The following is a 27,954-nucleotide window of genomic DNA, read 5'->3' as shown; positions in this document are numbered from 1 at the left end:
AGCACTTCATACAATAAATGGTGTTTCTTCTCACTTACGCCACAACAACACTGTGTTCAGGAAGATTCAAGATGTAATATGAGTCAGAATTTTATTATACTGTTCCATCAAATTTTATTTAATTATATAGAATAACACATTTTCTTTATTCACTCATTAACTAACAAATATGTGGGGGTTGTTTCCCTTTTGGCTATTATATAATAACAAATTTATACATAAGTTTCTGTATCAACATATATTTTAAGTTCTCATGGTTAAGAGTGGAATTTATGATCAGCTGCTGAATGTATTTCTAACGTTTCAAGAAAGTGTGGAATGGCTTTCCAGGGCAACTGTACTATGTTGTTTTGCTGCCAGTGTGTCAAGGGTTCTACTGGTGTCTGTGTTTGACCATGGATAGCTCCCTAAAGGTATAAAGTGGCATTTCACTGTGCTTCTGATAGCTCTGATGACTACAGATATGGAACACCTCGTCATGTGTTTGTTATCTGGACGGCTTCTTTAAAGACCTGTCTGTCCAGATCTTTTATCCATTTTACAATTGTTACTTTTTTTATTATTTAATAATAAAAATTCTTCTAAACATCCTACAAGTTGTCTTTTTACTTGATTGGTGGCATCTTTTGAGTTACAAAAGTTTATAATTTTAATGAAAGTCTAACTTACATGTTTGTCTTTGGTTACTTATCTTTTCACTATATGTAACAAACCACTATTTTATCCAAGGTTAAAAAGATAAACTTCCAATTTATTTTAATAGCTTTTCTAAGGTTAGCTATTTTAGGTTAATCTTGGTGTAACGTTTGATTCAAGTTCATTCTGTTGTATGCAGACATCTAGTTGTCTCGGTGCTACGTGCTGGCAAAGACGACCCTTCCTGTTCATTTCATTGCCTTGATGTCTTCGTGAACACTCAGCTGACCAACACTGTAAGGCTGTATTGCAACTCTGCACCCTATCACATTGAGCTGGATCTTCATGCCAGCACACCGCTGTCTTGACCACTGTTGCTCCGCAACAGATAAAGTGTGGAACTGGGGGAGTCCCCCCAGCTCTGTTCTCCCTTTTCTAGACTGCTCTTGCCACTCTGGGCCCCTTATATTTCCTATATAAATTTTAGGATTAGCCTACCAAACAGTTGGGATTTTTAACAGGAATGGCAATTAATTTATAGTGCACTGTATTCTTAGCCATTGCTATTACAAGGGCTCTCCTCCCTTAATTTCATTTCCTTTAATTTTTTCGGCAATAGTTTTATAAACAAGTTTTAATTATCTTATTACTTTTATTTTATTCTTATTGATAATATTGAGTGGATTTCTAAAAACTACATTTCTGAACTGTGCATTCCTACTGAAGTACATCGGGGTGCTATTAGTACTCTCGCAGTCAACTACCTTGCTAACCTTGTGGTTCAGATCTCATAGTATTTTATACATTTCTTGAGGTTTTCTACATGAAATACCTTGTTATCTGTGAACAGAGAGGTTTGCATCTTTCCAGTCCCAACCTATCTTTTCTTTCCAGTCTCTCAGCTCCTCTTCCAATGGTAGCTCATTGCTTCTAAACTGAAGGATGGTGTCAGACACCATACCTTGAAAAGTTTAATTCTTGTATATACTGGAAGTAAAGTTAACCACATGGCCATTCTGAATTTTATATACTGTACTTTGCCTTTGTTCAATGTCTTTTTTTTTTTTACTTAACACATTTCTTCTCATCTCAAATGATCACATTATTTTTACCCTTCCAGATCTAACTCAAATTCACTACCTTTAATTAAACCTTTCTTTGATAACCAAATCTTGAAAGAAAGAAAGCACTTTCCTTCACTGGAAATGCCAACAGCACTTTAGCTGTTCACATGCATGGAACCAGAAGCACGGTGTTAACTCACATTTTAAGGTTCAAACAGCTTCGACTTTTAAAGATGCGTTATTTTCATTTGTGTATATATGCATGAGTGTCTGCTATATCTGTATAAGAGTCCCCATCCCCTGGGAGCTGAAGGCAGTTGTGAGTCCTCCAACATTGCTATATCTGTATAAGAGTCCCCATCCCCTGGGAGCTGAAGGCAGTTGTGAGTCCTCCAACATTGCTATATCTGTATAAGAGTCCCCATCCCCTGGGAGCTGAAGGCAGTTGTGAGTCCTCCAACATTGCTGCTAAGTTCCAAACACTTCCTCTAGAGGGGCAGAGGGGTTTTTAAACAATGAGCAAATTCTCTATTCTCTAAACAGCTACAATTTTTAATCTACTATGAAGTATTTTAAGAAACTCTACCAAAGGGGCACCAAAGTCATACACATACTAAAGTCCACTAAGTGAAATTCATTCAGAGGAACAAAGAAGTGTTAGCTGACATGTTCTGGAAGCCTGCTTTGTCCTAACAGCTTAGTTTCCCATCTAAAAAACAAGCATGCACATAAGCACTGGGCCAGGGAAGTGACCAAAAGAAATAGAGAAATGGGCTCTCAAAAAACATGGTAAGTCCTTCACTGCAATTGCAGGAGACTTATCAAAATGTCATTCAGAAAGAAAAAGAAAATACATCAAGTGTAGGAAAGGCTTGTGATGCTTGACACAACAACTTGGCAATTGGTTCAAGGAAATGAGAAAGTAGAAAGAAGGATCCTGCAGGACTGCTAGCAGGCTTTACTGCTCCGCAAGCTCTCCTGGTCTAAGCTTATTTTCTAGAAGGATCTGGTTTAATAAGTTTCATTTACCTTTCAGTACGTAAAGAGTGGCACAGACAGTCAAGAGCAAATAATCGTCTAAGGGGCTAAGGAACTAACGGCGATGTGCAAACAGTGCACACAGAGCCCTCTCACCAGAGACAAGACTGAACGACGCTGAGTCTTCAGCTTCACCGGCAAAAATTTGTGGGGAAGATTCAAATGCCACTAAGGAGTGAGGTCACTGTTTTTAATAGCAGTAAAGTTAACAGAAATAATAAAACAAACATTCTATCTGTAGTAGTTCCTACAGACAAACCACCTCCATGGGCACCACACAGAGCCCTTCAGAGGACAGTCACTGGACTTAGCAGGTCTTCCATGCAAAGGAAGGAGCCTTTGCTGTCACACTGCAAGAGCTGCTTCCTTTTGTTGTTGGTTCTCGGCACCAGTGAGTGCCTTTAACAACAAACAAAACTTTGCAAAAATATTAATCCTGACCTTTACCACGGAATCTTGTATTTATCCCATGGAAGTAATTCCTGTGGAAACCATCATACTACTATGATTATTTCTTAACATGAAAGAAAGAAAATAAGCAAATTTTTATTTTATTTTACGGTTTTGCTTTGCTTTTCTGCTTCCTTTTGAAACATTGCCACTGTTTCGGGTACTTTTTCACTCTCTCAGCAAACCTTTCTATCTATAAACTGCTATGTGACAAACAGGGAATCCAAACGCACACTGTCAGACATGATGCTTGCATGTGACATGGCAGAAAGAGACATGAGTGGCAAGTGAACGATGCCCACGGGGAGAAAGAATGGCCATAAACAGGCTCAGGATAATCAAAGGCTTGAGCAAAAGCAGAGGTGAGGGCATGAGGCAGAACACATGCAGAAGGGACCGCATTGAAACAGAGACGCCAGAGCTGCTACCCATCAGGGTGTCTTACTGAGGCACCATCTATATCTTCATCTCCCTTCCTCTGCATCTAACCAGTTTCTGTGTATCCCACCAAAGCCACCACGGCCCTCGACTACCTGCTATGGACTGTCCCTCCCAACTTAAACTGCGCCCACCCCCAGTCTGATACTCACATAAGACCCCAATCAACATTTCTTTTGGCAGAAAGCCTTACTGAATTAGTTCTGCCCAAATCTGACATGGGGATTGGCTAACGATTAAAAAGAACTCTGGCGCTTACCTGAATGTAAACCACATACTCACAGAACAGGAGTAGCAGGTGCATAGTTTAACTGCACTTCTTTTTCCCTCTTAAAAGAATACAAATGTAGTCTAAAATATATGTAGGAGAGAAGTGAATGGAAGAAGAGTTTCACTCACTGAAATCTATACTAAAAGGGAATTTTATTTCATTCAAAGTGTTCTATCTGAAATCTTACCTACTACCTTTATATTTGGCAAAGCTTCCAAAAAAATATGTTTCATAGTATTTGGTAAAGTTACTTTCCTATGACCTGTGAACCCTACTGGCTTTAAATTTAATTTAATACACCAAGAAAGAAATAGGGTAATTTTAATGTTAACAAGATCATTTTAGCACCGCCTCACACCCTGTATCAAGTAGCCATCTGTTTCTGCAAGCCAGGGGAAGGACTGCAGTAAAATGACGGAGTAGAAGCACAGTGTGTTTCAGTGGCAAGGAAATGAGCCCGTCTCACTGACTAGCTGCGGAGAGACCATGCCTTCCCAGCATGCTCTGTGAGAACCAGTATATGAAACACGCCCTTCCTTCCGTTCTGGCTAGAAAACTCAAGAGAAACGGTTCCAGGAAAACCAGCCCACGGACCATTTGGCACATGTACCAGACACTTGGTCACTGAAACCTGAAGAAAGAAAATCAGCTTTCTTAAGTGGTTCTGAGCAGCAAGACCTAAGCTTCCCCAGGTAACATGGCGGCCACATCCAGCCGAGATCCTTTGGAAGTGCACAATTATGAATTCTACACACTTGTTTCCTGGGACCTGGGCCCAATAGATTTTAGGAGGGCCTAGCTTGCTTTCCTTCATCACCATTAGACTATAAAGTCCACAGGGCACTTGGTCTGTTCTTTACTATTATATCCCTTACAACACTAGTATTGTTGTTTAATGCTGGCGTGTTCCCTGGCAGGCTCGAGCCTAGCAAAACGGCCATTTTGTTGTCTAAGTGAAATAAAGAATGTCATAGAGTCAACAAGATGTCATTTAAGAGAACTCAAGGCAAACTTTTTTTAAAAATGCCTCCTTAAACACAGGTAAAACAGGACATGTACTTCTGATAACTGAAGGCCAGCCTGAACAGGGAATGCTGGAAATTCAGAGAGTTGTTCCAACTTAGAGTGGGCTCATCTTTTCACTGTCTCAGCCAGGTTCTCTTGTGTACTAAGTACGAGCTAAACATGGGGAGAAGAACAACATTAGAAGACCAGAGGACTCCTCCCATCAAGGGCTCATGAGCCACTGATTCCTTCTGGACACAACGCCTGCAGATCCAGTTTACTGGGTGGTAAAGATCAATTAAGACAACTCTAGCTGCATTTCTAGAACTTAGCATGCTGCTAGGCAGGCTGTTCACATTAAGCAGAAATTTTACAACTGACCACCCAGTAAAGCCTGCATTGTTCAATATAACAGCCATATATGCATTTGACCACTTTAACTGTATTAAATGGGATGACTCAGCAAGTAAGAGTACTTGCCACTCTTTCTAGAGGACCTGGGTTCAATTCCGAGCACCCACATAGTGGCTTACAGTCTTCTGTAACTCCCGTTTCAGGGGATCCAACGCCATCCTCTGTCCTGTATAGACAGCAGACATGCAATGGAGCACAGACATACATGCAGTTACAATACCTATACCCACAAAATAAAAATAAATAAACCTAGAAACTATAAAGTTTCAGTCAATGTTCCATATATATCACTAACAACTCTCAAACTACTCTATATAGACAGATCATTTCAATCCTCACAGAAAGTCTGATTTGAAAGTGCTGTCCTAAAGCTTCATACTCAGTATGACCTTAAGACAGCAACATACACATGACAGAGAAGGCTGGCACAAAAGCACTGCTCAGATTTTCCAAGGCAGATACTTGAGGGTTTCAAACAAGAGAGTTAATGAGGGGCTGCAGGGATGGTCCAGGGAGCAAAAGTGCTCACAGTGTAGGCACAAGGACCTGAGTGCCCTGACACTCACATCAAAAGCCAGGCCTGGGGGTGGTGGGGTAGCTCAGTGGTAACAGCACTCGCTGATCTTGCAGAGGACCTGGGTTCAATTCCCAGCACATACATGGCTGTTCACAACTGTTTGAAACTCTCATTCCAGGGCACCCCAATGTTCTCTTCTGGCCTATGCAGGCACTGCATGAATATGGCACACACACACACACACACACACACACACACACACACGTAGGAAAAGCATTCACATACATGAAAATAAATACATCTTAAAAAATTCAGGCTTGACTTGGCTACACATGCCTATAACACCCACACTAGGGGACAGACATATGTGCATTTTTTAATTCTTCTACATGTATTTATTTATTTGTCTGGCAGAAGGCATACTATAACATGCTTCTAGAGCTCATAGGACCACCTGCATAAAGTGTTTCTCTTCTGCTACTATGCGGGTGGGTTCTGGGGATGGAACTAAAGCCATCAGGCTTGGCATCATGTGCTCTCACCCACCAAGTCACTTCCCTGTCCCAACAGGAAGATTCTGAGAACTTAGCATTCAGGCAGGCTACCTAAAAACGGCAGACTTCCATTTCAAGGCATGCTATGGCTGACAGCAATTGAAGCTTCTGCATGAACTGCCCTGGTTACATACACACAACTCCCACACATGCATCACACACACACACACACACACACACACACACCCCAAAATAATGAATCCAGCCAGAGACTCATAGACACAGTTAAGCATGAGCAGTTCTGCTTCAGAAACTACACCGCCTTCTAGAAATCATTCTGACAATATTAAATTAAGTGACTGCAGGTTTGTTCTTTAAAAACAAAAATTACAAGTTTCTACCTCAGAGCTGGCAGTTCCAATAGTTCAATCAATAGATTAGACAACCAACCAAAATTTCCAGAGGTCAAAAAGTCTCCACTCCTTGCTTCATCATTCTGATGTGGGTTTGCCCTTGTCCCAAGTGATCTGGGGTACTTTTCAAAGAGCAAAAGGTTGAGGCCCTTTGCTGGAACACTGCCCTCCCTGAGTGTAGAGCTCATTGTGAGTGCTGCTCACATAGCTAGTGACTACACTTACACAAAATTTCAAAACTGATCTTGACCACAAAAAGTAAACATTACTGTCTAATAGTCCTTAAATAAATTATACGGGGGTTTAAAAGATAAAGGTTGAGAGAAATAAGGTTTTGTGATAGATAAAATCAGAGTTATTTTTCCCCCAGAGTTTCTTATTCATGTTCTTGGGTAAATTACTTGTTTTAAAAAAAAATGAGCAAATTCACTTTGCTGAGGCACTAGTGAGCTTGCAGTAACAGTCTCTAACCTGTTTTCTGAGACTAGTACTGATCATCACATTCTCAATCCTTTATAAACCACAGGGCATCTAGCCACCAAAACCTGTTCCCTCCTCTTCTCATGTGTATTGTTTCAAACTGCCATAACATATAAGAAAACTACAAATTCTTGAATTATTTTAATAGTGGAAGTTTTGCAGAAATAAGCTAAAGGCAAACCCTTTGACTTGCTCAGAAGCAATTCATCCCCAGTGGTGGGAAAGAGTGCCAAATCTGACCATTCACTCTGTAACTTTGCTAATCAAAGACTGTGAAACAAATGCCTCATTTGCAAACCAAATACAAAAATCAAGCCTTTAAAAGACCTCAAGCACATTTTGCCTATAAGTAGCTATAAATCTTATCTATGAAAACCAGTGATCAATAACCTCTCCAGAAACAGATGCACAGCTTACACCCTTGATGCAATGGGAAAGGCTGCATCAAAACAAAGCAGGGGATCATCTAATCCCCTTGCCAAGCAGTAGAAAATGTATCTGGTATGATAAAAATATCAGAAAATGAGTGTGAGTAACGCAAAACTGCCAAATGAGTAATTCAACTGCATTATATTTGGGGACACATCTTTCATCCAAAAGTCATATTTTGGAGAAGACTACCATATACAGTGGACAATACTCACTATTTTATGGACACTGATAGCTCTCTAAATGCATGCATATTTAAGGTTTATGTGCTTCAAAGGGCAGGAAAGACCTGCCAAGCCTTACTCAAGCTTTTAGCATGTGCATACAAATACAGAATGTTCCATTAATTGGACATTCTTCCCCTGGTGATTAATAGTTACAGTTGTGCTTACCACAAACTAAATCCCACATGCTAATGATTCAGAACCTAATTTTTCTCATTCAGTCCTAATCCCTACAGGAGTGATAGTAGCTTACCATGCCAGTCAGTCTCGGCAGAAGCTTTGTGAACTACAGAGCAGCAGACAGCATTCGGAAGGTCAGGGGGTGAGACCAGAAGCAAGGCATTAATGCACAGAGCACTGCTCCCCTGCAGAAACCTTTCGGCAGGAGCTTATCTGTGATCATCACTTTCTTAAAACTGGACTCCTTTATTCTGCCTGAACAATTCCTGTTTTATCTGCCTCTCAACTACTTTTTAAGACCACACTTCAAATTTCTTCCTTTAGCCTTACCTTTTCTCTCTCCTGTATTTTATTCATTCTGTCCACTTTCTAAACTTCTATTTGTAAATCTATGCTTCTAATATCCGGTTTTAAAATCTCTTCATATCTCTTTAGTTCTTATTACGTTTCTTAAAAAGAGAATAAAAGTTCACACTGAACTCCTAACTTCATAACATCATTAGACCAGGCTTTCTTTTGCTGAAGTTAGCACAGATGCTGTAATATTAGAAGAAACTTTTCCTGTGCATTTTCATGAAGCAATTTAACAGTGAAGAAATTTAAGTCGATGTCCAAAATACTATATAATTCTTTTAAAAATCATAAGAGTGGCAAGTAGTAGTGTTATTAGCAGTGATAACCAACCACAGCTGTGAACTCCTTAACTGTTGCCTGGCAAGGCAGATGTCAGCATAAATAAGCAGCCTCACTGAGCAGAGACTGGGACCAAACCCCAGCTGATCTCCAACGGCTTCCATGCTCAGTAGAAACCTTAGGGCTTAAAGTCAGGATTCGTCCCACAAACTGATACAAACAATTCTAAGTAAATCTACCACTAAAAGACGAACATAACGTTGAAATCCAGTTTTTCTAGAGAGAAATGAATATTAAAAATGCTATGAAATGTTTCTGACAGAGAGGAAGGAAACACAGAGGAATCGTAGACACTGCTTCTTCCGGGGCACACTAGACCTCAGTGTCAACTTAGGTGGGAACTTTTGGCGCCACTTCTGAAGGCCTCCTCAGCCCCTCTCGCCTACTTAGCCTCCTAGCTGGGCTTCAGACTTACAGATGAAAAGGAGCTGGGGTTCTTTAAGAGAAACTCCTCCCCTATCCCATCCAACACCAGCTCTCTAAAGTAAGAAGTAGCCTCTATCCCCTTTCTGCCTGTATAATGCATCACAAAAAGGGAGCTTATTTCTCCAGGGTGACAGAAAGCCCTGTTCCTAGGAAAACTGCCTGGGACAGAGGGGTGAAAGGAAATAAAATTATAGGTAAGCACGATGTTCTACTCTGTACTTAAAAATAACATTTGAAAAATTCAACATCAGATACTAAAATCAATATTCCAAGCTAACCAAGAGAGGTATTGGGCAAAGCATTTGGAGGCCCCATAGTTTCTTTCTGTTTCTGGGGGAATTAAAGACTGTTTGGCAGGGACACCCCAGAATGAATGCAGTCTGCTCTTCTAGATAGTCAGCAGGATTCAGCAGAACTTGGGCTCACCCCCAGAAGTCTCCTACTGGGATGGCCAGAAAGACAACAGCAGTAAGCAAAAGCAGTCAATAATACAGACGGAAGATGTCACAGCAGCATTTCACAGCGATAGATAAATAAAGCTATTTGCCTGCAGAGACCTACAAATAGAGGTTACTCACAGAGATTACTGTAGCTCCAGCAGTTACCCATTGATCATTGAAAATGCCCAGTTCATCAGTTTAACGCTTGAGAAAAGTTAACCAGCAAAGAAGCGAGCTAATGCAAAATGTGCTGTTCTAGCCAACTGGAAGCAAATTAGTTTCAAATTTCCTGGAGGCCCCTCTTGCCCTGCACTGCACACGGTGATGTAAATGGAAGCACTTTGAGCACTTGGAAGCAGAGCTGAGTGGAGCCCAGGAACTGCAGCCTCAGCCTCTCACAAAGGCAGAAGAGCCTGCTCTCCTGCGGTGCTCAGCCTCGGGCGCTCTCTACCTTGGGAGCTTACCGAAACAGCCACCGTAGGGCTTTGCTATAATTGTGAAAACTACTTCCAAGGAGGTAACTGAGGTGCCGGAGTTAGCTTTAATGTAACCATTCCCCCAGTGCAGCAGCAGGAAGCCGGCACAGGCTCGGAGAGGATCGTACCATCCTGGCTGACATCAGAGGTGGGGCTGTCATCCTAGTATTATGCAGCATTTTCTCTGATGCTGAAATGACACACATGAACCGAGATGGGCCGGTTCCCTTTAAAAGCATTTAATTCTCACGTTGTTCCAACGGAAGAGGCAAATGCAAACACGCTGCCCAGAAGCTGCTCTCGTGACATCAATCCTGGCTGGCAGTCCTTATCTCGCTGGTAAGTGCTGCTGTCACCCAGGCAGTTCGCTAATGATTACATTAGTGTTCCTCTGATAAATTAACAGTTGAATGGGTAATTGATAGTGCTTGAAAATGTGACATGAAAAGACTGAATGTCATGAAGATCTGGTTATAAAAGCCATGGCATGAACTCTTCATCACTAACAGTACTTGGGACGCGTACCATACTTTTCGAGTTATCTCAGTAAAAGCACTCACTGTATAAATAATAACACGAGACTAACCCAAGGTGAACGACATAATGCTGACCTCTGGACTTGGTGTAAATACTAAAAAGAATCTCATCTTGGGCTGAGAATGTTCCTCCATGCTAGAGCACTTACCGACCCCCGGGTTTGAGCCCCAGCACTGAAAAAATAGAATCTTCAGTATCATTAATATTCTAATGAGCACTAGAAGCAAAGGCACTTCAGGCTATTTTTTTTTCCTATTCTATACACTCAGGAGCAGCACAACCGGGTGACAGAAAATGTGTTAGTTTTAATTCAGAATGCCCATCTTTATAAATAATATATTATATTAGAAACTGCTTAGTAATGTGCTATACACCATGCTAAGCAGTTTCATTTTGCGAATTCATCTATTCCTTCCAGAAGCCTCTGGGATAGCTACTATTGTTAACCCATTTTACAGATGAGACCACTAGAATACAAAAGAGGTGTAAGTCATCTCAGATCAGGGGAGTAAAATTCACACACAGCCACTGTGGCTCTAAAGTTCCCCTCTGTACCACCAAGCTATCTTCCTTCCTAGAAGCCTGCATGCCAAAGAATGAATTCTGAAATAAGACTATTATTTCCAGGGTTTCAACCAATAGCAAACCAAACAAGCCCATCTCTTAAGAAGACTAAGTGATAAACAGGAGGACAAAGAATAGATGGTGTACGCAGGAACAGCAGACTGGTAACAGAAATAAAGCCAAGACATTCCACTTCACAGCTGACAGCTTATCCTACCTCAGGAAAATGCCTTACAATCTCCCAGCTTTAGTTTCTTGACCTCTAAGCTACGACCGCTTGGCTTATTGACTGGTATAACACCGTGGTAAAAGCCCATCATCGAGACTTCTAACCTAAACTTCTTTACTTTACAATTTTGTCACTTTAAGTAGTCCTCAGCTTCTTCATTCAAAATCAGAGAAATAACAGGGTTACTCTAAGGGTTAACTAACTGAAGGATGCAGACAAACCACTCAGATGAGCAACTGTATCTAGTAAAAGCTCAACAGTAATTATTATAACTATTATTACCAGTAGCTTCCATTTCTTGGGGTAGGGGCTGGATCTAACTAAATAGTCCAGGATGGCCATAAATTCCTGATCTTCCTGCCTCAGTCTCCTGAGTGTTTAGGTGTGTGACATCATGACTAGCTTATTTTTAACTTGTAGTTAAAAATTCTACCCAACTCTTCCCTTTCCAAAACTCTAAGAAAACCTGCTAGACTTATTGGGGGGGAGACTGACTGGGAAGGCAGAAAACACAGCTTCTGTTGGCCGCATCCAGATATTAACCACCCACAAGTCACCAGCTCCCAATGAGATGCACTGTGAAGCTGCAGCAGCTTTTGAGATTCCTTACAAAGGGAGAGGACAGACACCCTTTGTTCCCCTTTCCCTTCCGTGTAGAACTGAAGCATTACCCTGGCCAGGGAAACAAAAACAGAACCCCACCAAATACCCCACCAAAGAATCTTGCAGCCCTAGGACAGACAAGTACTCTCCTTCTGTTAAATTCTCTCAGTAGACAGCTTTTCTTAAGCAAGTCTAGCTGCAACCACAACACAGACGAAAACGTAGTTTAGAGAACTTTAGGTGCACTCAGTAGGATTCCTATTATATCTGACTATTCATGCACTCTGGTAGTCAACATAATACAACTCATCTTCAGTTACCTTGCTCTCCCCGTTATATAGTCAGAGTCCGACTGTAGACCTCAGATGGCTGGCCTAGCAGATTACCGGTACGTCTGAATTTACTAATGACTGACAGCGTTCCTTTTCCTATGCCATAGTCTCATTAGATCCAGTCTTCCCACTCAACAGAAGAGTGAAGTAGACTGAAGCTTAGTAGGTCTGGTCTGGACATCTAAGGCCACCAGTGTGGAGTCATAATTATGGCTAGTGGTTTTGGTGTAGAGACTTACCAGACTGTCATTTCATGATTGCAACATACAGTTTCATGGGATATCTGTCAGTTTTCATCTCGAATCAACTTTAGGAGGCAAATGTCTAATGTTCTCCCACAGTTACTAAAGATATATTTTTTTAATTATGCTGAAAAAGTAATTGTAAAATTTTATTTCAAGCCTGGTGTAATCCCAGAACTCTGGAGACTAGGAGAAAGAACACTATGAGTTTGAGGTTAACATGGGCAGTGGAGTGAGTTCAGGAGAAGTCTGAGATATGTAACAAGACCATGGCAAAAAAGAAAAGAATGAAAGAAAGAAAGGAGAAAGAAAAAAAGAAAAAATTTTCAGTGAATACAAAAAACTGGAAAAACAAGACATAATGACTTTCCCAAATCATATCAGCACAGTAACAGAGCAAAGGCCACCTTGAGACAATTCTAAGACAGTGAGGAAAATATACAGTAAAGCATGACCAGAAGCAGGCTTGCGGAGTCCAGACAGTCTACACAACATGGACGTCCCAGACGAAACCTGCGCCTCTGTGATAAATTGATAAATGGAAAGGTCTGCATTCTGCATGAGGGCTTAGTGTGCACTACGTCTGCAGGAGACCATCTGACCACTGCGCCTCGTGCTCTCCCACAGCCAAGACTCAGACATGCACAGCCTTTCATCGGTCCAGCCCACTTAGGTCTTCTACAGGGGCCACCAGAAGAAGGAAGCCTGGCTTGGGAGAAGGAGCCTCACTTCCCACGGTCTGGGAAGGGGCCTGAATAAGTAGGGCAGTTCCTTCTCTCCCTGGAAAGCAGAGCCTGTCCCCACAGGCAGAGTCAATTCCTGACTATCTGTCGTATGTGCCACGTCACACATCCAACATGCTAAAACCATAGTGATGGCCTTCTATGAGAACCTAGCTCCTGACAAAGGATTCCTATTTCAGATGCATCACTAACTCCTCCTGTCACTTTCTGGCCATACTTCACGTCTCCCTGTGTCTCGTCACCATGGCATAGTTATTTTTCCTGAAGTCTCATCCATCCATGCACATATACTTTTCGAGAGCACAGAGTATTGCTTGGAAATTAACTTCTGCTCTCAACTACAAACCTGATGATTGACATACTCCACTGTACTTAGTTTCCCTACACCTTGAAGCTGGGTGTATTGGTGCACGCCTTTAATCCCAGCACTTGGTAGGCAGAGGCAGGAGGATGTCTGTGAGTTCGGGGCCAGCCTGGTTCTCAGTGAGTTCCATGACAGCCAGAACTACAGAGTGAGATCCTGTCTTGAAAAAAAAACCAAAACAACAAAAAGAAAGAGAGAGAGAAATAAAGGAAGAGAGGGGGAGAGAGAGGGGGAGAAAGAGAGGAGGGAAGGAAAGAAAAAATAATAATGAACAATCATGCTAATAATTCCACGATTTCTTATCAGTCATTTTATGTGTGCTTGCTGTTGTATATTGAGCTCCTTACTTATGATGTCATTGCTGTCACCATTGTCCAATCGTGGGCCTCCCCTCTCCAAAGCACAACTAAACAGAAATTGGAAACAGATTTCCAACATACTTACAGTAAATCTGTAATTCTTTAACTCAGGGATCAGCAATTTCTCCTTAAAAGATCAGATCAGTGTCAGGCATACTGGCCCAGGCCTATTAGCCAAGCACTTGGAAAGCAGAAGGAAGCCTGCAATGCATTCTAGGCCAGCCTGGACTGCAGGAGGCCAGCAAGGGCTACATAACACAACCTTACCTCAAAAACAAACTAATAGTTTAAGCTTTGTGATCTCCATGGTAATAAGTCTGCCATGCCATAAACAACAGCAAATTGACACTAGACTACACTCAAATAAAACATGGCCTTCAAAGGCCACAGAAACTTGTCCAGGAGCTGGACATAGTCTGGATTCTTACATTAAAATAAAAAAATAGCACAGAGTGGCTCAATAATTACAGCCAGTACTAGAAGCCAGGACGCCCCAGGACAAAGAATCCATTCTGTTAAAAAGAATGCTGTCTTGCTGTCCCTTCATTGATCAACTGTAAATAGCATAGTAACTTCCAGACCCTCACTTAAAGTTATTTCCTTATGTACAACTATGCGCACTCTTCCCATGCCCAGATCAAATCCCTCTTCTTATCGAGCCCTAATATATGTGACCTGCACTTTTATGTGAGGCTCTTGCATTTTCATGACTTGATACTGTCTTGCTTAGTGATGCTTATCTCGCTGGCCTAGGCTGTCTACGGAACATACTAGATAACTACCAGAGCATCTTAGCATCCACAGCCATCCGTGGATAGACAGGCATGGAACAGTTTTAACCTTCCTCATATTTATAAAGATTAAAGTGTGTGGTCTCTTTGTGGTAACTATACCATTTTTCAAAAGAAAAAAGTATAGGCTAATCCTTTGGATTTTCCCAGCATGAGGACTTCTGCAAACAACTGGACTGTCGTATCTTCATAGGAACTTCTTAGAAAGGCCTATCTTGCAGTTTTATAGCAAACATCCCATAGGAGTGGTTGATTTGGGGTAACTTGTGGATGGATTTCTAGGACTAGGAAAATGAATCTTTAAACTGTTTTCTGCTACCTAGATCTAAGAGAAGCCTCAGGAAAAAACCCATTCAATCTTCCTCCTACAGAAAATACATGCAAATATTTATACAAATGTTGCATAAAAAGTCTGGGGACCTATTTTAAAAAAGATAAGAAAATGCCTCAGAGGGTCTCATATTATCTGCTTATAGCTTGAATTACTTAAATTTCCATTTTAACATAATGCATTTGAAGAAATTTCATTGTATTAATAGAACGTGGCAGTACTATTATACCCTAGTATCAAAAAACATTAATAGGACTGTAGAGATGGCTCAGGGGTTAAGCACTGGCTGCTCTTGCAGAAGACCAGGATTTTGAATCCTAGCACCCACAAGGCAGCTGATAACAGTCTGACCTCCAGTTCCAGGAGATCTGACACCCTTTTCTGACCACAGCGACACAGCACACACACCATGCACAGACACAAATGCAGACAAAACATAAAATAAAAAACATGTTTAAATTATAATCAATGGAAAAGGAGAAGTGCATAGGGAAGAGCGAAGACAGGGAAGGAGAGGAAGGACGTCCCCAGTCTGCACGTGTCTCCTTCCCTCAGCGCCTCCTGTGACGCCTTTGTGTAGGCTCAGCATAGGTGTTCTGTGGCTCTCACACATTCTCTTATGCTAAGCCTCCAGGATCACTGGTTTCAAATCCCAAAACAACAACCCAGACTAAGAAAAAAAATTGGAGTGGCTAACCATAAATTCTTCAAGTTTAAGGTTAAAAAGCTAGGACTAGTACCCAAGCTTGTCCTCTGACCCCCACACGTGTGCATTTGACTGACACATCTCTCTCTCTCTCTCTCTCTCTCTCTCTCACACACACACACACTCAAGTTTTGAGACACAAATAACCTTCAAAAATAAATGCCAACAGTATTAACATATCCTCAGATACAATTCAAAGTAATTAATAACAATATCTGTGATATGTTCATTAAATTTTAGTTTTCTTTCATTCCACTGATTTATTAAATGTTTTGCCAAATGATATTTATTTCTTTTGAACTTTCCACAAAAGAATGAGTACAAGATAACATAAAAACAAAAAATTTAAAGCCAGGTGCCACGCTTTTAATCCCAGCAATCAGGAGGCCAAGGCACGTGGATCTCTGACTTCAAGGACAGCCTTGTCTACACAGTAAAATCCCAGGGCAACCAGGGCTCCTACACAAAGAAACCCTACCTCAGGAAAATTAAAAAAAAAAAAATCAGAAGTTTAAGTATCCATGATAAATTGGTCAGAAGTCAAACCATCGACAGACTATAACAAGTAAACTGAGGGACTGGGTAAACTGGGGGATCTGTATTTAATAATAAACAGTGGATGCAAAATGCAAAGACAGACAAATACCAGCAGGTGTAATCTTCAACTCAGTACTGAGAGAAAAACCTCAAAATTAGTGCCTTCAGAACAACTGGCTCAGCAACAAGGGCGAGGTTGAAGACAAAGCAGCGGCCTCCAAAAGGAGCAGTCAGTGAGACTGGGAGAGATCAAGAAAGGCTCCCCAAGGGTATCCAACCTGGATCACCACTGTTTGTTTGACTTGATACTTTGGTTCCTCAATGATCAACTCTTGACTCGCTCACCTGTCTACCTGCATCAGCACTCTACTGTCCCCCACATAACCTTATACTCACTCTCACCTGCTCCCAAGAGTAGCACTTCTTCCCATTTTGGCCTCCACCTGATACCTATCCTTCCAAGCAAAGGACAAAAAGCACCCTGTCACAGGCCACCATGTGCCCTTGCACTCCATTCTTCCCCTACACAACTGCTGACCACATATCCCCAGGTTCCCTGTGGATCCCCATCTCTAACACTTGCAATTGTATTGAGGATTTGTAATGCTGTTGGCATTTATTTTCTGTCACCTTGCAGAAGATCCTGTCTGATTTTGTGCAGGATCTTGGCACAGAATTAACTGCCCTTTCAAGAGATTTTTATCAATCATTTGACACTAAATTATGTATCATGCCCTATTAAATGATTCCTAGTATAAATGTTGCCTTGACTGTTAATTCATAAGCTTCTTATGAGTCAAGATTAGAAATGCAGGATAAATAAAAGACTCAAAATATTTAAAGAAATTAACTGAATGTGTTGAAGATCCATTTCTTTTTTATATATAAGCATGCATTGCTGTGGCAGTTTGAATGTAATGGCCACCATAATCTTATAGGGACTGGCACTATTAGGAGGTGTGGCTTTGTTGGAGTGGGTATGGCCTTGAGAGGAAATGTGTCACTGTGGGGGTGGACTTTGAGGTTTCCTGTGCTCAGGGTATCACCCAGTGTCTCAGTCAATGTCCTGGTCCTGCAAGATGTAGGCCTCTCAGCTACTGCTGCAGCACCATGTCTGCCTGCATGCCGCCATGATCACTGCTATGATGATAATGGGTTGAACCTCTGAAACTGTAAGCAAGCCACCCCAACTACATGTTTCCTTTACACGAGTTGCTGTGATCAAGGAGTCTCTTCACAGCAATAGAAACCCTAAGAAAATTAATCATACATAACAATGGAAGACATCTTCATATACATTAAACATATTTGATCACACTTATCCCCTACTACCCTCTCTTAGTCCCCCTCATCCCACTGATTCCCTTTCTCTTCCCAACTAGTCCCCTTCTACTTTTATGTTTTTTTCTTTTGTGACCCAGTGATTTTAAGAGTAAGTCTCTATATAGGAACTAAGAGAACTTACCTCGGATACACCACTAAAGAAAATCTCTCTCTCTTTCTCTCCTTAGCAACCATTAACTACCTGAAGATATTAAACAGGTAGTCACAGCTACTGAGAGTTCAGAAGTACAACAGCTGTGCCATGCCCAGAAGACAAACTCCCATGCTATTCCTCACCTTCCTCTGGCTATCACACTCTTCTTGCCTCTTCTGTGATGTCCCCTGAGCCTTGAAGGGGATGATGAAGACATCCCAGTTAAGGCTGAGCATTCACGGTTATTTGTTCCCAGTTTTGGGTCTCTGCAGAACCTGCCACCCACTACAGGGGAAGTTTTAGTGACCAAAGCTTACAGCATCACTAGTCTATGGACATAAATTAAATATTTAGTAAGGTAGTGTGACAACATGTCCACTTAGCAAAACAACAGTAGTATGTTCGCTCTTTGGGTCTATGGCCTCCCCAACCAGGGGCTATTACAGCACTAGGTGTGACCTCCTGCTACATTTAGAGTGTCCACCTAATTAGGAAGCTGTTAGCTACCCCCTAACAGTCATGTCCTGTGTGTAACACTGGGAACACCTTGTCCGGCAAGCTGACAGTGTGGCACTCAAGGGTCCACAGCTGAGGGTGATTATTGATGACAATTCTCCCTCAAAACCCTGAACAGCACCTTCCTTCTAGTTCTATGAAATCTAGACAGCAGAGAGAAAGCTTCCAGCTCTACCCCAGTTTGATTTCTCAGTTTTCAAACCAAAGTTTGTGATGTCTTCAGCAATAGTATTCTATCATCTAGTTCATGTGGGCAACCAATAGCAGTAGCAATAACATGTATCATTTCAGGGGCGTTGGGGGTCTCCCTGACCAATACTCATAGGAAGATAGCCCATGCCGGGCACTGGGGTTTTTATTTAATAATCTAGTGGCCCTTTTTATCTTTTAAACTATCTAGATGTAAGAATCTAAACTATGCATCTCAGTTCCCAACAAATTGTAGAAAACATGTTACCACATAAAAGAGTTTCTAGCCATTTACAAATTTAAAACAGGACTCTGTGTTTGTTTATTTTGACCACGATTAACTCAAGTTCACCGTAGCAGTTCTTTCAAGGACAACTAAAAGACCCAAATTTGAAATATTCAGCCACCCACCATCAAAAAGGTAAACGTTAAACTGATTTTTCCTACTTACAAGGGTGTAATGCCAGTACTTGGGAAAGTAAGTGAACTCAAGGCCAGCCTGGGTTCTATGACAAGGCTGAGTCTTTCAAAAGATAAGCAGTTTGTTCTGTTTTGCATTATGCTACCTCTATTACATCTCAATACTTCATTTTAAACATTTATGGGTAATATATTGTCAAGTTCCTCATGTAGTAAAATTAAGCTTATCTGTACCTTAATGGCCCTGATCTCATTAACACCCGCAGCTTAATAAATAATATTTGAGCTCCAATAGGCTAATACTCTAATAGGAGTAACATGGACAAAGATTACTTAGTAGTGGGTAAATGGGTGGCTGCTGCTTCTCTGTTATTTCGTATTTGTTTTCAGAAAATTTCTATCTGACAGCAATACAAGTTGAAGTTGTCATTTGCACATCAAGGTCAACGTCTTGCATATTTTTGACTTTCTTCTTCTGACGTTACGATGTCCGGCTGGGATGTAGGGGCTCTATCATGGAGTCCCGAATGTTATACAAGAAAAAGTGATGCTTAGGTGCTCCAAGGTATAAGGAACAAAGAATGTACACGTCCTGGCCTCTTCGGTTAGAAAAGAACACTCCATGAAGACTTTGCTTCCTCCTCAATGGCCCTGTCATCAGCTTTGGCATGCTAATAACTGAAAGCAATCAATACCAAATAATCTGATATCTTGGGCTATAAACACATGCTTTCCCTTGCAAAAGAAAAATAAGAAGAGCTACTGTAAGCATTGTTATATGTCAATATTCAAAAAGGTTTTTAGTTTTATCTTAGCAGAAAAAAAAATATGTTCCCTCAAACAATGTTGAGTACAGAAGTTCAGTAAATAAAGCAGAAGTTAAGGAGCAGGTTTGTTCATTGGGGCAGAAGCAAGAATTCACACTCTCTCATTCCCTAATCCTCAGGGAGAACCTTAAAGAATTGTTTTATGAGGCGTTTCTCTGCAAGGCTGCAGGACTTGCTGAGAAAACACAGCTTCTGAACCCACATTTGAATTGGCATGACAGCAACAATAAATGTATAGATACGTAGATATAAATATACACAAATATGGATATAGACATACAGATAAAGATTTAATTAGGGGAGAGAAAGCAGGCTGAATTCCCAAATTACACACAAACACACACACACACACACACACACACACACACACACACACAATCAGTTAATAAGCAGCCAACTTAAAATCTTCCACATCAACCTCTCTATTTCTCAATATTCAACTGTAAGTATTTCTTCAGAAGTTTTTCAAAAAGAATTACAGTTGAGAAGACAAGTTTCATGCATTGTTTTAGCTCATTTTGTGCTCACATTTGGTTCCTCTCGATGGCGTACCAAAATGTCTATCTAGAAGTAGAGTTTGTTGATGTCTCTTATGTTTTAGATCTGAGCGTTTTTAAAGTATGAACATTCTAAACCTTTATTTCATGATGTCCTGATGAAACTAAGGGAAAACTGGAATTTTACTAAACCTCCAGATTTCTTTAAGTGGAGAGGAAGACACAAAGACACTAACTCTCTCCCTTCTCCTGTCCCTCCCTCCTTCCCCCTCCCTCTTCTCTGATCTCAGAACAGCTGTGGGCGGGCGCTGCTGGCAGCTGGGGAAGTGCTACTGAAAAGCATCACCGACACTGCCCACCAGGGGGAAGTGTTGTCTAACTATTAAGAGAACTTCATCGCATGAAGGAAAATAAAACTACCACCTGAAAATTTATAAGCATCTAGGAAGAAAAGTTCTCATATTTGAAGGGAAGTCTATTTTTCATCTATTTTATATTTCTTTTAATCAGATAACAATGGCATCACATCTCCACCATCCACAGTTCACAATCACTTGGGCTTCTAGATCAAAGCCCCTCCCAGAAGGAACAGAAGACTTCTAATGCAGCTTTACATTCTGCCCAGGACAGCTTCAATCCCACCACAAACCTCACCCTCACTTGCAGTCTGCTGCAAAGTTCAAAGAAAGTGGTGATCGGTGACAGCCAGGACCAACTGCCCCACCAACTTCCAAGTTACAATGACCCCTACATTGCATAAAAACACTGTATGCTCCAGGGACATTGATGCATGCCTTGAATCCAAGAACGTGGAAAGCACAGTCAGGTAGATGTCTGTGAGTTCTAGGCCAGTCAGTCCAGACTACATAGCCCAGTTCTAGTAAGCTGGGGCTACATAGTAAGACCCTGTATGGGAAAACAAACAAACAAAAGCACTACAAGTTTACAGTAAATATATCCAAAATTTTATCTTGAAAGAGGTAGTGACTGTCCTGCCACAGTGACAAAGGCCCCAAGTGTCAGTGGTCAGGGTAAAGTAGTTTATACTCCCAGTCCTTTAAGAAGACAGTAAACATCTTTTATGACTAATTTAATACTCTATCATCATTTTTGTTCAACCAAAATATTTTGGTTCAACCCAAAAAAACAAATTAATGTCTTAAATATTTAACTGACACTATAGAACAACTAGATGAAAGCACACACACACACACACACACACACACACACACACACAAAATAGCTTCTTGACACTGGTATAGGCTATTTTATTTTTGGTATGTGATGTAGGAAGGGCTTCTGTATTTCTGTTGCTTTCATTGGTTAATTAATAAAGAAACTGCTTGACCTGATAGGTCAGAACATAGGTGGGTGAAGTAGACAGAACAGAAAGCTGGGAAGAAGGCAATAAGGCAGACGCCATGGAACCAGCCACCAGGTCAGACATGCTGAATCTTTCCCGGTAGGCCACCACCTCATGGTGCTACACAGATTATTAGAAATGGGTTAATCAAGATGTGAGAGTTAGCCAATAAGAGGCTACAGATAATGGGCCAGGCAGTGTTTAAAAGAATACAGTTTCAGTGTAATTATTTTGGGTGTAAGCTAGCCATGATCCAGGCGGCAGGAGTGCAGTCCGTTGCTCCTTCTACAGGTATGAGACACCAAAAGTATGGACCAAAAAAAGAAAGGGCTGCTAAGAAATGAGCTGAGGAGAGCTCTTCTGCACATGTGCACACACACACGTGCACGTGTACAAACACATACACACCTCACAGGGGAATCAAATGGACTCTGACTGTTGTATATACATAAAAGGGCAAGGGATAAAATTAAATACAGCAGTCATATACAAAATTCTCAAAAAAATTTCAATTTTTTTTTAAAAAGTAGGATTCCATGAATCTGAAAATGTCTGTACAGCAAATTCAAATGCTATGCAGCAAAGAACTCAGTTAGCAGAATAAAGCAACAGCTTACAGAATGGGAGAAAATACTTGCAAAACAAACATCTGATAAGAAGTAAATATAATGTATTTTAAATAACTCAATACTAAGAGAACAAATAACTTGGCTTCTTTTAATGGACAGAAAATATGAAGAGATGTGTCTCAAAAGCTCACAAAAGGACAAACATGGTGAACAAGTATATACAACTCTGTTCAGTATCACTGATTGTGGTTTGAAGGAGAATGGCCCCCTGTTTGTTTGGGAAGGGTTAGGGACAGTGCCCTTGTTGGAGGAGATGAGACACTGCAGACTTGGAGGTTTCAAAAGTCCTCACCATTTCCAGTGTGTCTTTCTCTGCCTTGTATCTCTATATCAAAGTATAAGCCCTCAGCTACAGCAACATGCCTGTCTCTGCTGCCATGCTCCCAGGCATGGTGATCATGGATGCCAACCCTCTGAAATTGTAAGCAAGCATCCAATAAAGTATTCTTTGTGTTTCCTTTGCCATGATGTCTTTTCACAGCAATAGTAAAGTAACTAAGACACTAATAACTCTGGGGAAAGGTTGAACACTAGATATCACCTCATACCTGCTAGAAAAGTTACTGCCAAAAAGACAAAGATGTGTTGAAGAGGAATCGGGAAGAAAAAAAAAGGTTCTCTGTATACTGTTCCTAGGAATACAAGTAAGAAAAGACATTGTGGAAAATAGAATAGAGATTTCCACAATCATAGAAATAGAATGAACATGGAATCTAGCAATCTTGTTTCTAAGTATACAGAAAAAGGGCAGAATGCCTGTGGGTTTTTATATTGTTGTTTAAAATACCCAAGATACTGATATAACCTAAAATTTTCTAAAGGATTAAATGAAGGGGGAAAAAGATGAGATAAATATCTAGTGAAATACTATTCATCTAAAAGAATTCCTGTTATTTGTAACAACATGAATAAATATAAAGAATATTTTTCTAAGTAGAGTAATGTTGTAGGTAGACTGCTTGTTCGTTCCCAGCTGCTCAGCACTGAAATAACCACATAGAAATTGCATTAATTAAATCACTGGTTGGCCTATTAGCTCTAGCTTCTTATCGGCTACCTCTTACATCTTAGTTTAACCAATTTCAATTAATCTGTGTATCGCCACAACGCTGTGGCTTACCTGGCAAAGCTCTGGTGTCTGTCTCCAGAAGGGGCTACATAGCTTCTCACTGACTCTGCCTTCTTTCTCACCCTCGTTCAGTTTAGTTTTCCCCACCTAGCTCCGTTCTTCCCTATCACGGACTCAAGACAGCTTCTTTATTAACCAATGGTATTCACAGCATACAGGGGAATCATCAGAGTAAGATAGGCATAGAGAATATGATCTCACACGCAGAATGTTTTACAAATCAAGGGCCAGCAAGATGGCATATGGGGTAAATGCACTTGCACACTAGCCTGATGACCTAAATTCAATTCTCAGAAACCGCATAAAAGTGGAAAAAAAGGAACAAACTCCACAAAGTTGTCCTCTGACCTCCACTCACCTACTATGGTGTATACATGCCCCACATGCACACATTGTATGCATCTGCAACACAAAAGCACACATGTACACACACACACACACACACACACACACACACACACACACACACACACACACATTGGCCTAAGCAAAATGTTTTCAGTGAAAATTAGACAGATGATTCAGAACTTGAGTGGTCCTGGCTACTTTGAGCTGGTTGAACTGTCATCTGTTTGCCATCTGTTTGAGCTTGCTTGAGCTCTTGAATATTCTTGAGAGTAGAAAAGAGAAAGAGGGCATATGGCAGGGCAAACTGGCATATCTTAGACACACTTGAATTATTTTGGATGAGCAGCCCCAGAACACTTCTAGTTATAGCTTCTTGATATCTGTTACTATAAAACATTTGGAAACACACTTTCCCCAGACTTACCTTTCCCAGCTCATCTCACATTGACCTCCTACCTGTCTCCTAAATGCACAATGTAAAGAAGCAACTTATTATTTTAAATCAATAAGAACATATGTTAGCAAGTTTTAACACGATATAAATCTGGTCTCTGCCTGCCCAAATCTTTATCATTTATTCTCTGAAGATACTGCTTCTTCAATCTATGTTTGCAGAGTATCACAGCTTCTGCCACTGTCAAAATAGCTTTCTTCCCAACACCCCTGCCAACACATCCTCAGAATCCTGGCCCAGAGAGTCTTCTCATCGAGGATGCTTTCCTTCCAGTCTAACCAGTATGTGCCTTCAATAGACTACCACATGCCCCCGCCTCTATTCAGCAGGAACCACGTGTTAGAACCATCTGTTACTCCTACCAGACGGTATACTCATCTTTCTCCTGCTTAGCAACTATAGGTAATGATTCACTGTACACTGACTAAGAAAATGCCCTCAAAGGGGGCTTTACTTGATGTCTTAGTTAGGATTTCCGGTGCTGTGATGAAACTCCATGACTAAAATCAAGTTGGGGAGGACAGGAAGTACTTGGCTTATACTCGAATCACTGAAGGAAGCCAGGACAGGAACTCAAACAGGGCAGGGACCTGGAGGCAGGAACTGATGCAGAGGCCACAGAGGGGTGCTGCTCACTAGCTTGCTTCCTCTGGCTCACTCAGCCTGCTTTATTATAGAAACTAGGACCACGAGACCACAATGGTACCACCCACCATGGGCTGAACCCCTCTCCTAAGGATCACTAATTGACAAATGCCTTACAGCGGATCTCAAGGAGGCATTTCCTCAACTGAGGCTCCTTCCTCTCTGTAACTCTAGCTTGTGTGCTTGTGTCAAGTGGACACAAGTGTACCAGCTAATGCACTTGTCTAGATGGACATTTAGGGGATCTGATACCTGCCACTAAAGAAAATCCAGGCCTCCTGGTTATTTGTTCAAGGTCTATTTTCCACAGACAAGCATTTCCTCAAAAATGCCTCCCAATAAACAAGAGCTAGGAGATGTTCACCATGTTCATGTGTAGGCTTGCAGCAACTCCACAGGCTTCCGGTTTTACCAGCCTGTCAACTCCTCCAGCCTCAAAATCCCACACCCATGTGGTCTTCTCTAAGCTAGAAGATAATTCACATTGGCCTGGGCCCTTGTCTGGTCCCCACCATTAACCCTGGAGACCTCAGTCCCAACTTGCCCCAGTACTTTTTATTAATCTGTTAATAGGAATCTGAAAATAACCCTGAAACTCACCAGTTGCTATAACTTTCTTAATTCTCCTCTCTAAAAATAGGCTTGCCACCCCCCCCTTTTTTTATATAGCGGCTGTCTTTCTGTAAATAATCCTACAATAAATCTGTAACTCATCTGCAAATGTGTCCAGCTTTTTAGGTCACAGTGCTCAGAGTTGAACTGATGTAACAGGAGCCAGGTGATCTCTTCTTGATCTTCTAGTGGTATGTGATACACCATCTCCAACATGGTGATTGAACTCAGAGAAATTTCAACCAAGCAGGAGTTATCATGACTCCGCTTTATCTCAGAAATCCCTTACCGTTACCTCTCATGCCCTTAGAATGGGGCCGCACCCCTCCTGGGTCACAGTGAGACTACCTAGAGTTGCACACCTACGGAGTTCATCATGGTAGCGTGCACAATCGGAGAGAATGGAGAGAATAAGAAGAACCTGAGTTTTTCACAAGCGTAAGAAGCATCCAAGGTGTTTACAATACTTCTGCTTGAAAGTGGAACACAGCAAGTCTGGGGTCGTGAAGTACTTCCAAAAATGGAAGCAGTAGCCTTTATTCACTTTCTAAGTATTCTGGGAAGAGCAAAAAGTTCCCAGGGTTCCCAATTCAATATGTTCTCATTTGTTAAGAACCGTTTTAAGAACTGTGATGTCTAAAAACCAAGTTTCAAGCCTTTAAAATAACAAATTGATTACAATACTTTAACCGGAAGCAAAATTCATAAACAATATAGCAATATAAGGTAAAACTCAAAATAATCATTATAACCTTTTAAATATAATGCAAATGAAAAACCAATACTTAGCTGACATTAATTATATTAATTATATTCAAGTTGGTGAGACACTAATTTGTTCTTAAAGGAAAAATCACCCTGCAAGTAAGACGGGAGTCAAGAGGGATGCAAGTACATTGAACCATGACTCAGTAACCTTAGCACTGCCTTCTGAGGGATGATATTTTAACATCATGACCAACTTTTAGTAAATCTCAAAAATCAAGCCCAAGTCCAGTCTTCCATTGATGTATAAGGTAGTGATTGTCTTAGAAAACCTATATTAAAGATCATTCAGAAGTATTTATATAATATATCCTAAGCACAAATAATTAGTAACATATTGTCCCCACACCAAGAGAATGTTCACCACATTAAAGTCACAGAACATATGAAACAACCATTTCCAGTATTATTACATTCCACCCACTACAGAGGTCTAGAAGTCTTGCCCTCCATAGAGTAATTGTTAGCCAGGGCAGATCCACATATGTGGTCCTAATTCTAATATGGTTTAGGGAAAAGGTTGCTCTTTAAGAGAAAGAAAAATAGTATGGTATGTTCCTTAGAACCCTGGAAGCTTCGTGCATTAATCAGATTCAAGAAAAATCTGTGGAATGCAACTTTGGATGGCCAACTATGATTTTCTTGAATTCTCAACCCACAAACATGGGAACCTGGTATAGGAGGTCCTTTTGTCTTTGTGTTGCTTTCATTGGCTAATAAAAAAAACTTCTTTGGGCCTGTTGATAGGGCAGAATTTAGGTAGGTAGGGAAAATTAAATAGAATGCTGGGAGAAAGGAGGCAGAGTCAGAGGAATGCCATGGAGCAGCCAGAGACAGACACTGGGAATTTTACCCCATAAGCCACTGCCATGTGCTGATGTACAGATTAATAAAAATGGGCTAAATTAATATGTAAGAGTTGGCCAATAAGAGCTAGAGATAATGGGTCAAGCAGTGTTTCAATTAATACAGTTTCTGTGTGGTTATTTTGGGGCTAAGCTAACCGGGAGGCCAGGATGAACAAGCGGCCTGGTTCTCCTCCTACAGGAACCAGTGCTAAGACTTTAATTCTGGGGTCATAAGGCCAAGTAACTACTGGAACAGAGGCAGAGGGTGACCACAGTGAAGGCTGATGACCGGGGACCTGATGTCTACAGGCATCAGTGCACTGATGACACAGCTGAGTACCGCACGGTTTCGACCTCATCACCAGAAGCTTCAGAACCTTATTTTTACATGAAACTTTCCAAGTTTTAAAAGATAGGTTTGTTTTCACCAAAGTTGATCAAATAAAGCATAATTGAAATATGTGACATGTAGTCTCTACTTTTCAAAACATAAGTGGAAAGATACATTTTAAAAAAAGGAAATTGGGGATTACACAGTTCATCAAGGAACAATGCAGGGAACCCCAGCTAAACATCTTTGAGAAACAGGACAAGCACCAACAATAAAGTAATCCTATGGATTCTACATCTCAAGGCTGTACTCTAAAACATCCCAACAGCATCCAAAGAGCTGTACAAGTCAGTAAGAGACTATCTCTTCAATATAAAACATGGACAAACAAGGAAATCATTCAAAATTAATCATAAATTGTTAGTAAGCACATGAAAAAAGTTTGGTGTTGATTGTATTTGATACAACAAATTTCTTA

The 27,954-nt window shown here is 40.9% G+C and overlaps 1 protein-coding gene across 4 annotated transcripts in view; it reads right to left on the bottom strand.

Annotated features, from left to right (window-relative positions):
* The window catches only part of Psd3 (pleckstrin and Sec7 domain containing 3), a 536,277-nt gene that overhangs the window by 279,735 nt on the left and 228,588 nt on the right, over nucleotides 1-27,954 (bottom strand). The window contains exon 1 of one of the 4 annotated variants that reach the window (XM_085680350.2): nucleotides 9,751-9,990. The exons of the other annotated variants lie outside the window; for them this stretch is intronic. Coding sequence (XP_085536476.2) covers nucleotides 9,751-9,781 — 31 coding nt within the window. The 5' untranslated portion in view covers nucleotides 9,782-9,990. Of the gene's footprint in view, nucleotides 1-9,750; nucleotides 9,991-27,954 lie in introns of those variants that run through there. 4 annotated transcript variants of the gene reach the window in all.

The sequence above is a fragment of the Myodes glareolus genome, chromosome 23, assembly GCF_982192425.1.
Source record: "Myodes glareolus chromosome 23, mMyoGla1.1, whole genome shotgun sequence".
NCBI lineage: Eukaryota > Metazoa > Chordata > Mammalia > Rodentia > Cricetidae > Myodes > Myodes glareolus.
The sequence above is the reverse complement of the archived record's forward strand: the minus strand, read 5'-3'. Positions and strand labels throughout refer to the sequence as shown.